Source organism: Podarcis bocagei (genome assembly GCF_964188305.1).
Source record: "Podarcis bocagei genome assembly, contig: HAP1_SCAFFOLD_109, whole genome shotgun sequence".
Classification (NCBI taxonomy): Eukaryota; Metazoa; Chordata; class Lepidosauria; order Squamata; family Lacertidae; genus Podarcis; species Podarcis bocagei.
Window position 1 is genome coordinate 29,234 of NW_027670316.1, and position 15,982 is coordinate 45,215.

General features: G+C 44.8%; 1 protein-coding gene across 1 annotated transcript; it reads right to left on the reverse strand.

Annotated features, from left to right (window-relative positions):
• Window positions 1-862: 862 nt before the first annotated feature.
• On the reverse strand, window positions 863-15,345 carry LOC308579510 (DGAT1/2-independent enzyme synthesizing storage lipids-like). Its single transcript, XM_081214061.1, has 7 exons — window positions 15,214-15,345; window positions 13,369-13,743; window positions 11,151-11,315; window positions 8,165-8,355; window positions 6,688-6,748; window positions 3,902-4,041; window positions 863-1,326 (listed from the first exon to the last, which is right to left on the reverse strand). Exons 2-7 carry the CDS (start codon window positions 13,646-13,648, stop codon window positions 1,222-1,224), a joined length of 942 nt encoding a protein of 313 aa, XP_081070187.1. The 5' UTR covers window positions 13,649-13,743; window positions 15,214-15,345; the 3' UTR covers window positions 863-1,221.
• Between the last annotated feature and the right edge of the window lie 637 nt (window positions 15,346-15,982).

Genomic DNA, 15,982 nt, shown 5'->3' on the forward strand with positions numbered 1-15,982 from the left:
TTTGCGCAGCTCTCACTTTGCTTGCTCATCCCTTCAGAGGCATCCCTCAGCTCGCGACTGCAGCCGCAGCCGAGGAATCCCTCTGCCGTCCAGTGCTTTCGCTCCATCAAACACGAGGCATTTCCCCTTACTTTTTAGGAAGAAAAAAGTGCTTGTTATGGAGCGAAAAATATGGTATTTCCATGGCACAATCTATGTCCATGGCACCATGCCAATGACCATAATACTGTGAGGCACATTCAAGAATATGTACCTCCCAGCTCTATAATTATACACCCAGTGATTTTCAGATCTAAAGCTTGGCCTTTGTTCACAGGGCCATACATCATCTTCAGAAACAAATGCCCAACAAATTCTTGAATCCTGATCAGCCTACTCTGGTATTCATAACTGAGGCTATGGAAGAAAGAAATCAGCTAAGATGGGAACTTGAGTCTTTCAGGAGCTAAAAGATAAAGAAGATATTCTGTGTGTGTGTGTGTGTGTGTGTGTGTGTGTGTGTGTGTGTAAAAGCCTAGTTGTTCTAATCACTCTGGGCAGCTTAGAACATAAAAAACACAGCAACACATCATCAATTAAAAACTTCCTGATGCAGGGTTGCCTTCAGATGTCTTCAGACAGTTGTGTAGTTATTTATCTATTTGACATCTGATAAGAGGGTGTTCAACGAGGGGGGGGTGCTAATGTGGGGCGGGCACCAGACCCAGATTCATAGGTGAGTTGGCTGTTTTCGTTAGATCAGTCACGAATTCCAGCTATCTTTTTGTTTTCTCTACTTTTCTTGCTATAAGTTTAAAATGATTTGCATTATAGGGCTCAAATCTTGGAGCACCCATTTATAATCATAAAAGAAGTGCCACTGTTTTAATACAGGTAATTTATAGACATTACTCTTTCACATGTAATATTATTTCATGTTTCAGTTAAACACTCGCCTTCCCGTTATACTCTTTGATTCTGCCTCTACTAGTGCAAGTTCCCCAAAAAGGGGAATTCTGGGTGTATTGCAGGATAGGGCAGGAAAGTACTTGTATGTCTTCAAAAACGTAGGACCTTCTGCACACACAGCAGGAGCTGAGCTACTGAGCTGGGGACCCTTCCAAATAATTCATATACAATCCAGCACAATTCTGTGTATATCAATTTAATTTTAATAACATAAGTATTAATGCTTCCTATTACAGACACCTCGTCAGAAACACTGCAACTGTTTTATATGGACTAGTTAGCTTTGTAATGCTTATCAAATCGTTCTGAAAGAGCTCTTAATATATTTCCTGGCCTTTTTTGGTGTTTATCCCGAAGATTTTCAAGTGCAATCTTCGCCTGTTGAAAGAAAACCAGAGGAATACATTGTGTTAGAGGAATAGATTGCAAAATAGGTATTCACAGTTATTAATATCTGTGAGGAAAAAGCTAAAGGGATCAGAACCAGAGGCAACCCATTTATTCCAGCTATAGAAGCACAATATGTGACTTCTTTATGGGATACACAACTGACTTTGTACACAGAGATGTGTTGCATGAGAGTCCTTGTCTCTCAACCCTCAAAAGTGGCTGCTTCAACATGGAGTTTTGGGCCAGAGCAGCCAGGGTGAGGAACCCCCACTAGGAAACTGTTCATGTCTCAGTGAATCCAGCCCACTCTCTTTATGTTTACCAAGGGCACTGTATGAGATTGGCAGAGAAACAATCAAACATATGTGCCTTCAGCTGCTTTGTGCACAGAAGTTACCTTGCATGGTTGTTACAATGTAGGATAAAAGGAGCGAACCTCAGGACAACCAAGGCATAACCCCTTGCAGAAAGAAATTTCTTATCTGCCCCTTTAAACAGGCAATCAATACCTGAAACTTGATGCAGCAAGAAAACAAGCAGAAATTGCTTGGAGAAGGATCAGGCATACTAAACAATGTTCCAACCCTTTTCCCATCAGCCACCAGGACCCCACATGCTTCTCCCCTTAGCCCCCTTCCTTTGGGATTCAGATTCCAATGTTTTCCTGGAGGAAGGGGGGAAGTGTAACATCCCCTGCAGAAGCAGGTGGAATAAGTCATGCAATGAAATACCACACAAATGGTATCTGTGTTTGACATTGTATTCAGTGAAACGGCATCTCATATAGGAGCTTGCTGATGCATGAAACATAACAAATTACAATATATGTGTTGCAGGTTTAGAGTTGATAGCTTGGTAGTAGGTCAGGAATTATGGCACCCTTTAACAAAGCTGTATCCAATGCTCTCTTAAACACACATCAGTGTGTACATGCAACATATATCAACGTGTACAATGAATTGTCTTCCTCTTCAACCCTCTCCATATCCTCAAAAATTAGCACTACATTGGCTTGGAGGTACCTTGTCAGGCAAATTCTGGGGCACATAGTGTAGGGTTGCCATATGTTTGGGAAATCCCATACTGGTCCTTCTGGGGCCATCGGGGGGGGGGGGTTCTTTTTTCCATTTTAAGGAAATATCTGAGTTGGGGGGGTAAATTTGTGTGTGCGCTGTTTCGGGCTCCTACATGAGTGGCTCTGGTTCTGTTTTGCGCATGTGGGCAGTTGGGGTGTGAAAAGGGCAATCCCCCCAAAACTCAACTTTCTGATCAATGGCCCCAAAGAAGCTCAGCTCAACAACTTTTTATGCAATTGACCAAAATTTTCATCAGGAGCAATTAGAATAAGATCTATTATTTGATTATTGATATGCCATATTTTTAGCCCTATAGGACGCACCTTTTCCCCTCCAAAAATGAAGGGGAAATGTGTGTGCGTCCTATGGGGCGAATACAGGCTTTCGCTGAAGCCTGGAGAGCGAGAGAGGTTGGTGCGCACCGACCCCTCTTGCTCCCCAGGCTTCAGGAAGCTATCCCCCCAGCCCGGCAAGCTCCGGGAGTGATGGAGAAGCTGCGCGCAACTTCGCCATCGCTCTGGGACCCGTTCTGGGGGCTGGGGTCAGGGGAAGCTTGGGCTTCCCCAGCTCCACAAGCTCCGAGAGCAATGGCGAAGCTGCACGCAACTTCGCCATCACTCTCGGACCCGTTCTGGGGGCTGGGGTCGGGGGAAGCACAGACTTCCCCCCACCCCAGCCCCACAAGCTCCGGGAGTGATGGCGAAGCTGCCCACAACTTCGCCATCGCTCTGGGACCCATTCTGGGGGCTGAGGTCGGGGGGAGCTCCGGCTTCCCCCACCCCCAGGCCTGCTAGCTCCAAGAGCGATGGCAAAGCTGCGCGCAACTTCGCCATCGCTCTCGGACTCTCCAGGCTTTGCGCAGCTCTCCGCAAGCGGTGGGAGCCCGGCGCTGGGCTCCCACGGCTTGCGGAGAGTTGCCTGCATTCCAAATCCTGGGTGCGGTGAGCTCAGCGCACCAAGGCTTCAAGCTTCGCACAGCTCTCCTCAAGCTGTGGGAGCCCGTGCTGGGCTCCCACGGCTTGTGAAGAGCTGCCTGTTCTTGGGGCTGGGGTCCGGGGAAGCTCAGGCTTCCCCCGCCCCAGCCCTGCGCCTGGGGGAAAAATAATGTTTTCCCACTTTATTTCCCCCCCCAAAAAACTAGGTGCGCCTTATGGGCCGGTGTGTCCTATGGGGCGAAAAATACGGTAAACCTCCAGAATGTATTTTGTATGCTCAACCCTAATATAGTGGGAAGAAGAAATCCCATTGCATGAGCAGATCTCTCCTTGTACTGCATAGTTCCCCCCCCCATTTAATTAGTTTCAACAAGTTAAGGAGAGGGAAAATTGAGTGATGGGCATAATGCACAAAAGTATATAAAATGAACCCTATATCTGGTCATATAGAATGAGGAAATCAATATGTACAATAAAATTTAGAGCTGAAAGAGAAACCAAGAGGAAAAGAAATATTCTGCTTTTAAACTTCCAAGTTTAGAGTTAACTTACTCTTTCAGCCAGCTCTACAGCTGTTATATTTGGATCATATGGGATGGGTTCTCCAATAAATGTCCTCAATTTCACTGGAAACCCTCCGTAAATGGGAAGAAGCATACATCGAGTTTTCTCATACAGCCATTTTGTCAGCCCTGTGTATGAAATGGAAGAAGATTCTGAAGGAAAGGGACACCATATCAAATCTGAAATTAGTTGACATTCTCAGGGTTTAGCAATTGCAATAAATAGGAAGAGAGGAAAAGTTAAATAATATGAGTGCTTGGGAAAAAAGATACAGTGGTACCTCGGGTTATGAACACTTCAACTTACTTTTTTTGGGTTATGAAAGATTGTAACCTGGAAGTACCGTATTTTTTGCTCTATAACACACACCAGACCATAACACACATGTAGTTTTTAGAGGAGGAAAACAAGAAAAAATATTCTAAACGAAACAGTGGATGTATGATTTTTGTGGTTCATGCTGTGGCCACAGACATGTGATCTGACGGTGAGTTTGGGGTAGCTCAATGCAAAAATCCTGAGGATCCATGTGGATCCATGCTAAAGTCGCCCTAAAGTCGCAGGGGCGCTGGAAGTCGCAGGGGCGCTGGGGGAGTGAATGGGAAGCAAGAGAACGATGCCTCTCTCTCTCTCTCTCTCTCTCTCTCTCTCTCTCTCTCTCTCTCTCTCTCTCACACACACACACACACACACACACACACACATACACAGACACACAGAGTATCAATCCCAAAGTCGCAGGAGAGCGCAGGGGTGCTGGGAGAGTGAACGGGAAGCAGGAGGAGGAGAACGATAGCTCAAGCACACACACACACAGCCCCTACAGTGGCTAATCCAAAATCGGACAGCAAAAAACTGCAGGCAGGGACAGAAAGCACGGGGTTGTTTTAAAGCAGGCATCCCCGCTCTGCTTCTCTCCCTCCTCCCTGGCTCGACTGGCTGAAAAGCTTTGCTGCTACTTAGCAGCTCAGTGGGGAGGAGAGAGGGACATAGAGCACGGGGTTGTTTTAAAGCAGCCAACCCCGCTCTGCTTCTCTCCCTCTTTCCCGGCTCGGCTCACTGACAGGAGCCGCTTACACCCACTTTGCTGTTTCAAAGCGAGCCACAGACTGCTCACAACTGCAGCAGATTCCCCCGCCATCCGTAGGCATTCGCTCCATAACACGCACAGACATTTCCCCTTACTTTCTAGGAGGAAAAAACTGTGTGTTATGGAGTGAAAATTATGGTAAGTTGTCCAAATTCTTGGAGGACTCGCCGCTGCCTGGAAGCAAACCTGGACATCGGCGGGGCCTACAGAGCTCTCAGAGGCCTCTGCGAATGCAGGGAACCAAGCCCCAACATCCGAGGTGCCTGCAGGGCTCCGCGACTGCCAGGAGCCAAGCCCAGACATCCGCGGTGCCTAGAGCGGTTCTGCAAATGCCGGGAGCCAAGCCTCGACGTCCGAGGTGCCTGCAGGGCTCCACAAATGCCGGGAGCCAAGCTCTGGCATTTGCGGTGCCTAGAGCGGCTCCGCGAATGCTGGGAGCCTAGTCCTGACGTCCACAGTGCCTGCAGGGCTCCACGAATGCCAGGAGCCAAGCCCCGACATCCGCGGTGCTTAGAGCGGTTCTGCAAATGCCTAGTCCTGACATCCGCAGTGCCTGCAAGGCTCCGCAAATGCCGGGATCCAAACCCCGACATCCACTGTGGCTGCAGATGCTCTGCGACTGAGCTCCAGCTGCAGGAGCTCTCTGAGGCCTCCACGAATGCTGGGAGCCAATCCGATTGTGATTGTGGAAGAGGACCTGGAGCCCCCTGCAAACAGTGAGTTTGGAAATAAATTTTAATTTTTTTTTCATCTAAAGTACCGTCTTATTTATTTTATAGTACAGTACATTGATTATTGCCTTCATTTTATGGATCAATGGTCTCGTGAAACAGTAAAATTTGTGTTAAATTGCTGTTTTAAGGGGTGTTTTTTCATCATCTGGAACGGATCAATCCACTTTCCATTACTTTTAATGGGAAAGTCTGCTTCATGTTAAGAACGTTTCAGGTTAAGTACAGACTTCCGGAACCAATTAAGTACTTAACCTGAGGTACCACTGTACAAGATATTCAGTCAGCTCTTGTCAGCTCTTTGCAATCAGTCATAAGTTGTGTACAATAGACTACAGAATATGGTATGTTTCCTGTTCAGTTCCCCTGTCAAATCTAATAGAAAACTAAGCAAGTGCATGTCCACTCAGTACTGAGGGGGGTAGCACAGCTTTTGCAGATAAGTGTAAATGGAATAAAATCTATTAAGTAAAGGTAAAGGGACCCCTGACCATTAGGTCCAATCGATCCAGTCATTTTATGGATCAATAGTCTCGTGAAACAGTAAAATTTGTGTTAAATTGCTGTTTTAGGGGGTGTTTTTTCATCATCTGGAACGGATCAATCCACTTTCTATTACTTTCAATGGGAAAATCCGCTTCAGGTTAAGAATGCTTCAGGTAAGTACAGACTTCCGGAACCAATTAAGTACTTAACCTGAGGTACCACTGTACAAGATATTCAGTCAGCTCTTTGCATTTATCGATTATAGCTTTCTGTCAAATCTACTAGAAAACTAAGCAAGGGCATGTTCACTCAGTACTGAGGCAGGCAGCACAGCTTTTGCAGATAAGTGGGCATGGAATAAAATCTATAAGTGAGGAGTAAATAGATATTATTTTAAAAAGATCATTCTATATTATTAAAATGTATATTGCCTGAGATCTCTTGATCAACCAAGGTATTTAACTTACTTGTCTTTCCAATGGTCCTGTATGCTTCACAACTGTTTTGTGTAAAAATAGGGATGATGGGCTAAAAAAAAAAGATGAAACAAACATGAAAAGAAAGGTGAGGATTGGATAATTATTTTGTCCCAACCAAGCCTTAATTTTTGTTATGGATTACGAAGAATGCTTCACATTTGTGATTATAATGAGAAACAACTTATAAATGATAATGTAATTGGCTTTAAAATTCCTGACACATCTATTCAAATCTCTCAGATAAAGAAAATTCAGAAGCTGTCCTCCAGATTTTCAGGAATTTAAGGGGAGGGGGAGAGAATTTCCTGGTTTGCCCTGAGGGGGAAAGGAAGCCAGGTTCAGCCAACCGGCCGCTGCTTTTTTTGAGTTTGGGGGCAGCTCATAGGCAACGAGCACCCGAAAAAGGTCTTGGGGATGACCAGGACTCTGAGGGTTCCTGTGGAGGTCAAAAGCGAGTTCCCAACGGGTCTGAGGTTCCATTTGGTGCTGGCCTAACCCGGCTGTCAAGCTGTCATCTCTGGGCTCCAATGTGTTCCAGACGTAAGCTGCCTCGAATTTCCTACTCAGTGAGCAGCAGATTTCCCAGAAAATAAAACCAAGGAAAAGGGGATTTATTATTAAAGTGTCTTTAGCATTTGGATTAATTTGGCGAATTTCCAGGAGAAAAAAAGGAGAGTCTTCTCTGGAATTGGTGACTATCCTGCATTGGAACCAGATGGCTGAAGCACTGAAGGAAACAAAGAAACTCTGCCGTCGGAAATAAAAGGAGGGGGACAGGGACATGAACTTTGAAAACTTTCTTTTTTTAAAAAAAGCATGCAAACTTTTATACTCCCCCCCCCCCTGGATTCAACTGGCGGCAGCTATAGCATCTCAGGAACCATTGGCAGACAATTTGGCTTTAATTGAATTGAGGCAGAAAGAGATGCTTTTATGATTTAGATCTATTCCTCAGCAATCTGGTGAAGCAATAAGGCATAAAATAATTGAGGCAATTGCAAATCTTCTTGAGACTCAGAAGCAGAAGGTACATCAAGCCGTTGATCATGCTTTCAGGGTTAAATGCACGTATGCTAAGAAGAAAACATTTCCAGGAGATTGTTTGGTCTTTTTTTATTCTAGAAATATCAAAGACTGAGTGCTCCAGACATATTATAAGAAGGATCTTGAAATAGATGATGACTGGCAGCATTAAGATAAACTCTGCAGTGTAATATGTTTTGATGGATTCAATAATGGATTACTGAATAGTATAGTTTTTGTAAAATATGCAGGGATTTACGATATGTAAAGGGTTTTTTAAAGCAGTGTTGGGGAGAGCTGTGGCATTCCAGATATCATTTGACCCCCAAACAGGATATTTGCCATCCTCAGCTTTTTTGGATGCTGGATCAAGGATGTCAACACATTATGTCTTATCTAGGATAATCGTGACGGCAATGCAGATTGCACAAAGATCACTCACCACTTTCGCCTCCAAAGCTGCCTGAGCAAAACCTGTGCGTTTACCCCACATTATGCAGTAATCGTGACTATACAGTGCTTCTCTACCTCCACCAGGAGAAATGCCTATTAAACGGCCTTTCTTCATCATTTCCACAATTTCAGCTTTCTTGTAAGATTTCAACCCGAGCACATAATAAAACATCTGCAGCCCTGAAAAAATAAGCCCCAAATAGAAGAATGCATTTTATTTGAAACTTATTTAGGAAATAGTGTGGATACAATACAAGTGCCATTATTCCAAAGATATTGCACTATTATGGATCACAAGCATAGCTCTCTGCCAACCCATTTTAACTAGGATTGCATGGAGGGGGACTTTAGGCTAATTCCTCTTTTGCTCAGTAGGCTTTTTTTGGAAAGCACATTGAGTGGGATTGAGTGCTGAGGTGGGAACTTTTTGACATGTGTTCCTCAAGTCAAGTCTGTAATACATTCGAGTTTGCATTACAGTGGTGCCTCGCAAGACGAAATTAATTCGTTCCGCAAGTCTCTTCGTCTTGCGGTTTTTTCGTCTTGCGATGCACGGTTTCCCTTAGGAATGCATTGAAAATCAATTAATGCGTTCCTAGGGAAACCGCCTTCGGACCAGGTCCGGGGACAGTCTGCCCCCGGACCTCTTCTGAAGGCTGGGGGGGGGACAAGGGCTTTTCTTCCCACCCCCAGCATTTTAAAAAACCCTGGGACAGCGAAGGACTTCTCCGCTGTCCGGGGCGATCTTAAAATGCTGGCGGGCGGCATTTTAAAATCGCCCCGGACAGCGGAGAACTTCTCCGCTGTCCGGGGCGATTTAAAAGCCCCTGGGAAGGCAGGCAGGGGGGACAAAGACTTTCGCCCCCTGCCCGCCTTCAGAAGGTGTTCCCGCCCCCCGCCCCACTTCGGAACAGCTTTCCGAAGTGGGGCGGCTGGGGCAGGTGTCCCCGCCCCCCCTCCCCACTTTGGAACAGCTTTCCGAAGTGGGGCGGCTGGGGCAGGTGTCCCCGCCCCCCCTCCCCACTTCGGAACAGCTTTCCGAAGTGGGGCGGCGGGGGCAGGTGTCCCCGCCCCCCCTCCCCACTTCGGAACAGCTTTCCGAAGTGGGGCGGCGGGGGCAGGTGTCCCCGCCCCCCCTCCCCACTTCGGAACAGCTTTCCGAAGTGGGGCGGCGGGGGCAGGTGTCCCCGCCCCCCCTCCCCACTTCGGAACAGCTTTCCGAAGTGGGGCGGCAGGGGCAGGTGTCCCCGCCCCCCTGCCCCACTTCGGAACAGCTTTCCGAAGTGGGGCGGCTGGGGCAGGTGTCCCCACCCCCCCTTCGGAACAGCATTTTAAAATCTTCCCGTGTCCCGGGAAGGTTTTAAAATGCTGGGGGTCGGGAGCGAAGCGCTGCCGACCCCCAGCATTTTAAAATCTCCCCGTGTCCCGGGAAGGTTTTAAAATGCTGGGGGTCGGGAGCGAACGCTTCGCTCCCGCCCGCCAGCATTTTAAGATCGCCCGGGGCAGGCGGGGGGAAGGCAGGCGGGGGGGGGGGAGCAAAGACTTTTGCCCTCCGCCGGCCTTCAGAAGAGGTCCTCTTCTGAAGGCCGGCTGTGGGTGAAAGTCTTTGCTCCCGACCGCCAGCATTTCCCTATGGGCTTTCGTCTTGCGATGCAAGCCCATAGGGAAATTCGTCTTGCGAAGTGCCTCCAAAACAGAAAACCCTTTCGTCTTGCGGGTTTTCCGTCTTGCGAGGCATTCGTCTTGCGGGGTACCACTGTATGATAAAAATACAGCTCAAAGTGCCTTGCTGCACCACCCAAACCTTCAATCCCTTTAGGGTGCAGAGCACACACACACACACACACACACAGAGAGAGAGAGAGAGTGATAAACACATGGCACAGAGGAGACAATGCTGATGGAAAACTGCCTCCACCAGCAGAGATTGGTACACAGATATATGGGTGGAGGTTATATGCTGCATTAATTAACCTAGTGGAAAAACTCCAAACAGCGCTCTGTGCTACTGGGTCTCTTTGGCCTCCTTCCTTCAAATGACCTTTCTGTGATGTCATAGTTTCCTGGGGTGGCTGCTGTGTGCATGCAGAGGAAGATGATGTGGGGGGAGAGGCAGTGGAGGGCCATGAACACTACAACAAGGGTGCCACATGTGTTTGATTGCAGTCACATGGGGGCATAAAAGCTGTGTGTGGGAGTGCTTGATTGGCCATGTGTTTGGGTGGGGCCATGTTTTCTGGGATCTGTGTGCAGATTTGGTGATTGGTTGGACTTGCTATGAAAGCCTCAGACATGTATTTGGGGCTTCACTTGGGCTTCTGCCCTTTTCCTTAGCTGTAGCTCCTACCCCATCCCAGCTGCCACCCAGTGGTGTCTGAATACAGGGATTTTGCACATGTGGTTTGCTAGTGCAGATGCTCCCAAGCAGAATCCCATACTTTGTGTTGTTCTTTCCAGTAAGGAATATCCCATCTTTACTAATGACAGAACTTTGCAAAACTCTTTGTACTTGAGAAAATCATCAACTTAGACACCCCAAAACCTACGCCTTGCCCTGTTCTGGTATTAAAGTGAACAGCAATTATTACATGAGAGCTTGTAGTCATAGCATAGGAATCAGATGACATATTATCCAGATTCCTCAGTTTTTAGATCTCTGGGGAAGAATGTAGACAGAAAAGCACGGCATTTCTTCATGGAGACCATTTCTTCTGACTCAGTTGTGAATTGGAAATAATTATTCATCCTGCATTCATTCTCTTTTACTAGCAATGACTTGGTGAGAAAGTACCTTCATCTGCACTAACTAAACTATTTCACCTGTTGCGGCTATTTTATTTATCAGTTGTTTCTACCTGCTTTCCTGATGTACAGTTTTATATTTTATAGCATTGTTTCATAGCTTATAGCATTGTTTTATGTCATATTTTACATGTTTTATGTAAAAAAGCATGATTTAAATTTAAATAATTTACCTGGTATCCAATACGCGACATGATGCATTAATGAAAAGCATGCTCTCCCCGTCTCTAAAAAATATCTAGCCGCAAAAAAGACATAGCCGATAGACATAGCTCCATGATGATAAATAATAATCCCTGGTCCTTTAGGGATATGTTCTATACCAGTAAGTTCATAACCTGAAAATAATACAAAATGCAACAAAGAAATATTGCAACCATTACTGGAGGAAATCAGTGTGTTTCAGAAAGAAAAAAAAATTTAAGATCAGGTTAAAAGCTCTGTTATATGCTTTTGAATTATGAAGCTGGAGGAGACTCTTGAGAGTCCCATGGACTGCAAGAAGATCAAACCTATCCATTCTGAAGGAAATCAGCCCTGAGTGCTCACTGGAAGCGCAGATCCTGAAGCTGAGGCTCCAATACTTTGGACACTTCATGAGAAGAGAAGACTCCCTGGAAAAGTCCCTGATGTTGGGAAACATTGAGGGCACAAGGAAAAGGGGTCGACAGAGGACAAGATGGTTGGGCAGTGTTCTTGAAGCTACCAGCATGAGTCTGACCGAACCGCGGGAGGCAGTGGAAGACAGGAGTGCCTGGTATGCTCTGGTCCATGGGGTCACGAGGTGTCAGACACCACTAAATGACTAAACAACAACGACAATATGCTCCAGCATTCTGGATGCTAGGTTGTCAACCACACGGATCAAGACTTTCTCTGTGGTGGTCCCTTAATGAATGAAGGGATTTCTCCTCTCATAGAATGTTCCTTCCTTGCTTCCTTTTGAGCACAGGTGATAACATTTTTGCCCAGTCTTTGAGTGAGCTAAAACTGTGTTTTGCTGTTTTAGTCTACTTTAAGCTTTTAAATAGGGTTGAGCCCTTGAGACAGTTTAATGTGTTGTTATAGTTATACTAAAGTTTTCTGAGACTTTTTTAATTTAAAGAGTAGTATACCCCTTCTCTTTGAGAGCGATCCAGGGCCTGGAGTATATTTCTTCCCTGTCCCAAAGAGCTCCAACTTCAGGCATCTTCAGACCATTCTCTGAATCTCTTTCTACCAAGTGAGAAAGCTGCTTCCTAGACACACACACCCCTTGACCATGCCCTAAGTAGCTGCACGGTCTCATCCTTATGGCCCAAACTTGGTTTTAGTCGTGTATTTCTGATTTAAGTTTCTACACTTACAGTAACATGAGACCTGTGGGAAGCACTGAGAACATATAAAGAGTCCTATGGATCAGGCCAAGGCCTCTGTATTAGACCATCCTGTTTCCCGCAGTGTCCATCTAAATTAGTAGCCATCACCACATCCTGTGCTGACAAATTCCGTAGTTTGTGTACATACAGTGGTACCTCGGGTTACAGATGCTTCAGGTTACAGACTCTGCTAACCCAGTAATAGTGCCTCAGGTTAACAACTTTGCTTCAGGATGAGAACAGAAATTTGAGGCAGCCTGCTGCAGGAGTGCATTGGAGTCCAGAGATCAGTTTGACAGCTGGGTCAGCCCGGCAACAAATGGAACTGCAAACCCGTTGGGAACTCACTTTTGACCTCCATAGCAGCTACAGTGGTACATCAGGTTAAGAGCTTAATTCATTCTGGAGGACCGTTCTTAACCTGAAACTGTTCTTAACCTGAGGTACCACTTTAGCTAATGGGGCCTCCTGCTGCCGCTGTGCCGCCATGGTGCGATTTCTGTTCTCATCCTGAAGCAAAGTTCTGTAACCTGAAGCATCTGTAACCCGAGGTACCACTGTACATAGTTGCTAATTGTGTCTCTGTGAGAGGTAAACAACATTCTCCAGGTTTCTTTTGGAGAAGAAGCATACTTAAAATGTGGTTTAAATGTATAGTGTTTTTGCAGTCACCAGCTGACCCTTTCTTTTGTAATCTGTCTTATTTATTTATTTTATCATTTATTGAATTCATATACCACCCTATATCTGGAGGCCTCAGGGGGGTTCACAGAACCGCCTTAGTTTCATACTTCATAAAATGCTTTGTTTTTCTTATTACATAAATAAATAGCCATGCCTTTATTTTGATCCTTATGTAGCCAACCCAAACTTGTAGCTGTTGTGACTCTGAGGGGGGTTCAGAGGTCCAGTCCTGATTCTCTGTGGCAACTATTGTTCCAGTGCTTCAAGCCTGAAATTCTGATCCTCAGTCCTATGAAATTATAGTGACTCATAAGGAAGAATTATTGCTATGAAAGAAACTTTTACTCACCATGCCATATCTTTCCATATATATCTATAATATGAGCAAAAAATTTCCTTGGCTTTTTCCAAATGTTGCTATCAGGACCAGTTTCTTGGTGCTTATTCATCTTCATGTAAACATATAGCCCAAATGAGCAAGCACAGCCAGCCAAATATATATCTATCATTAATGAACAAAGCAAAATCAGAAGCTTACGAAACCACCAAGGGTGAATCACTGAGCTCAGGTATTCTTCTAAATAAGGAAAACTAATCAAGTTTTGCAGCATTTGAGTAAACCAGCTCATTGTTTCCTGATCTGAAGCACCAAGCGTATGCCAATGAAATAAATATATGAAGTGAAATTTTCTTCAGTTGTGATGCTATTTCCCCCACTGTTTACCTGGAAAACAGAAAATGCAGGACATTGGTTTGATCTGTCATCCCAGAAACATTCATGAATACATCAAAATCTCATGCTGCTTAATATTTTCCTAGTTTTTCCCCACTGTAACTTGCCAAGTTGCCATATTGTGTTTCCAACATCCATCATGGAGATTTACAAAATTACAAATATATGACTCCATCATTTATCTGTTGTAAACCAAGCTGGTTTCGTTCCACTCCTGAAGGTTTTTGTTTGTTTTGTTTTGTTTTTTGCATTTTCAAAAACGGGAACAGAGAGCATCTTTTATCCAACATAGGCATGATGCCTTGAAGTAAAGTTGAAGGTCTGGCAGGGCAAACCTCCTCTTTCTTTTCATCAATCATAATTTTAAACTTTACTCTGGGATTCATTCCCTGCCATATGAACCTTAATACTTTTTTCTGCCACTCTATGAAACATCAGATATCATTTATAATTGGAAGGACATTCATTTTGATGGCCAAAACAGTGATAGCTGAATTCTCTCCCATATTTCCAAATCTTTCTTTCTTTCCAAGCTTTTACATAGTTGTCTTGATAGATATATATTTTTTTATTGTTAACCAAATCCCCAGATATTTTATTTTTGTTTCTATTTCCCACCCACATTCCGATTCAATGTCTTTTTTCTTTGATTATTCTTTATTTTTTTAGCAGCATCTTGATTTTCCCTTTATTTTGTTTGCAGCCAGCCAATTTTACAAATCTACTTATCTCTTCTGTCACCTCCAGTATGCTCATTCTGGGTTGTTCTAAGGTTAATACGATGTCATCCGCGAATGCTTTCAATTTGTAATTTTGCTGGCCCACTGTTATTCCATTGATTTTATTCTTAATCCTTATATTTTGAGCCAGTACTTCTAATATTAATATAAATAACAGCGGGGACATTGAGCAACCTTGCCTCATCCCTTTATATATCATACATTTTCCTGATATGTTGTTTACAATTATATTGGCCGTCTGCTCATTATAGATTGATTTTATAGTTTTTAAAAAGGTCTCCCCAACCCCCACTGCTGGAGTATTAAGGAAAGTGAGAAAGGGTCACTTCTCCAAGAGCCTGGCAAGGCCCTCTGCAGCCACAGATATATCATGTGATGTACTGAGATATTGTGGTATTTAGCTGGTAATATATTGTGATGTTATAAACCTGATATCGCCCAGCCCTAAAGCACACTGAAAGACAGACAGCATTTCTCTCTCTCTCTCTCTCTCTCTCTCTCTCTCTCTCTCTCTCTCTCTCTCTCTCTACTGATGCCTGCACAGGAAGTGACAAATAGCACAACTACTAGCACATTTGCAAACGAAGCAGGGTCCAGTATGGTTTCAAATAGAATGAGAGACTTTGATGAGATTCCTGCATTGCAGGGGGTTGACTAGATGACCATTGGAACCCTTCCAACTCTACACTTTATGATTATCTGAACAAAAACTTTTACTTACATTCCGGGTAAGCCTAAATTGCCTTTAATTCAGTCACCCCGCTCTTGAAGCAGCAGAAGTCTTGTCTGGTGCACTTTTTCGTAGGCTAATTTCCACCCCTATGGAGACATGTCCCTTTATGTGGCTGTTTAAATAGATTCTGATGGGTGTGCCATCTGAATGAGGAAACGAAGCATTGTGAAAAAGAGGGAGTGCTTAGAGTGCCTTCTACTTGGAAGTTGTGGCCATTTGTAATTAAGGATAAGTGATGAGATCACATCTACAATAGCAGTCATATTGCACGATAACATTTGGGTCATGAAAACCAGTTACTGATTAAGGAGTAAAGGTAAGAATTGTGACAAGATATGCATGTAAAAGGATCATCCTGCAATATGTAAACCTTACTAACATGTCATGTTTACAATATTGAATCTTAGCACTGTAAAAGCTCTTCCATTGGGCCTGCCATTTAGTTCTACAATTATTTAGTATAATTAGGTCTTTAACGTCCCTCGAGGGACAGCCAAATTTAAATAACAATTTGACACACAGCTGTGAGGCATTTGCGAGCTTTTTTGCAGAGAAGTTCTTTTTGCTCCACCATGACCTCCCTGCCAATTTGGATACAATAAAGGAACTGGAGGCCCCTCGACTGTCCTCGGGCCCAGTACTGGACCACTTCGACCGGATATCCCCAGCCGATGTGGACAGACTCCTCCGAGCTGGAAAGCCCACCACCTGTCCTCTTGACCTGTGCCCGTCTTGGCTGATTACAGCGTGTCCAGGC

What these genes read in the sequence shown, in the direction of transcription:
- LOC308579510 (XM_081214061.1), bottom strand. Translation starts at nt 13,648, where the DNA reads ATGAGCTGGTTTACTCAAATGCTGCAAAACTTGATTAGTTTTCCTTAT. An exon ending in ATATGGAAAGATATGGCATG is followed by an intron (nt 11,316 to 13,368) that starts GTGAGTAAAAGT and finishes TATTATTTTCAG; the next exon opens with GTTATGAACTTACTGGTATA. An exon ending in CAGCTTTGGAGGCGAAAGTG is followed by an intron (nt 6,749 to 8,164) that starts GTGAGTGATCTT and finishes TTTTTTTTTTAG; the next exon opens with CCCATCATCCCTATTTTTAC.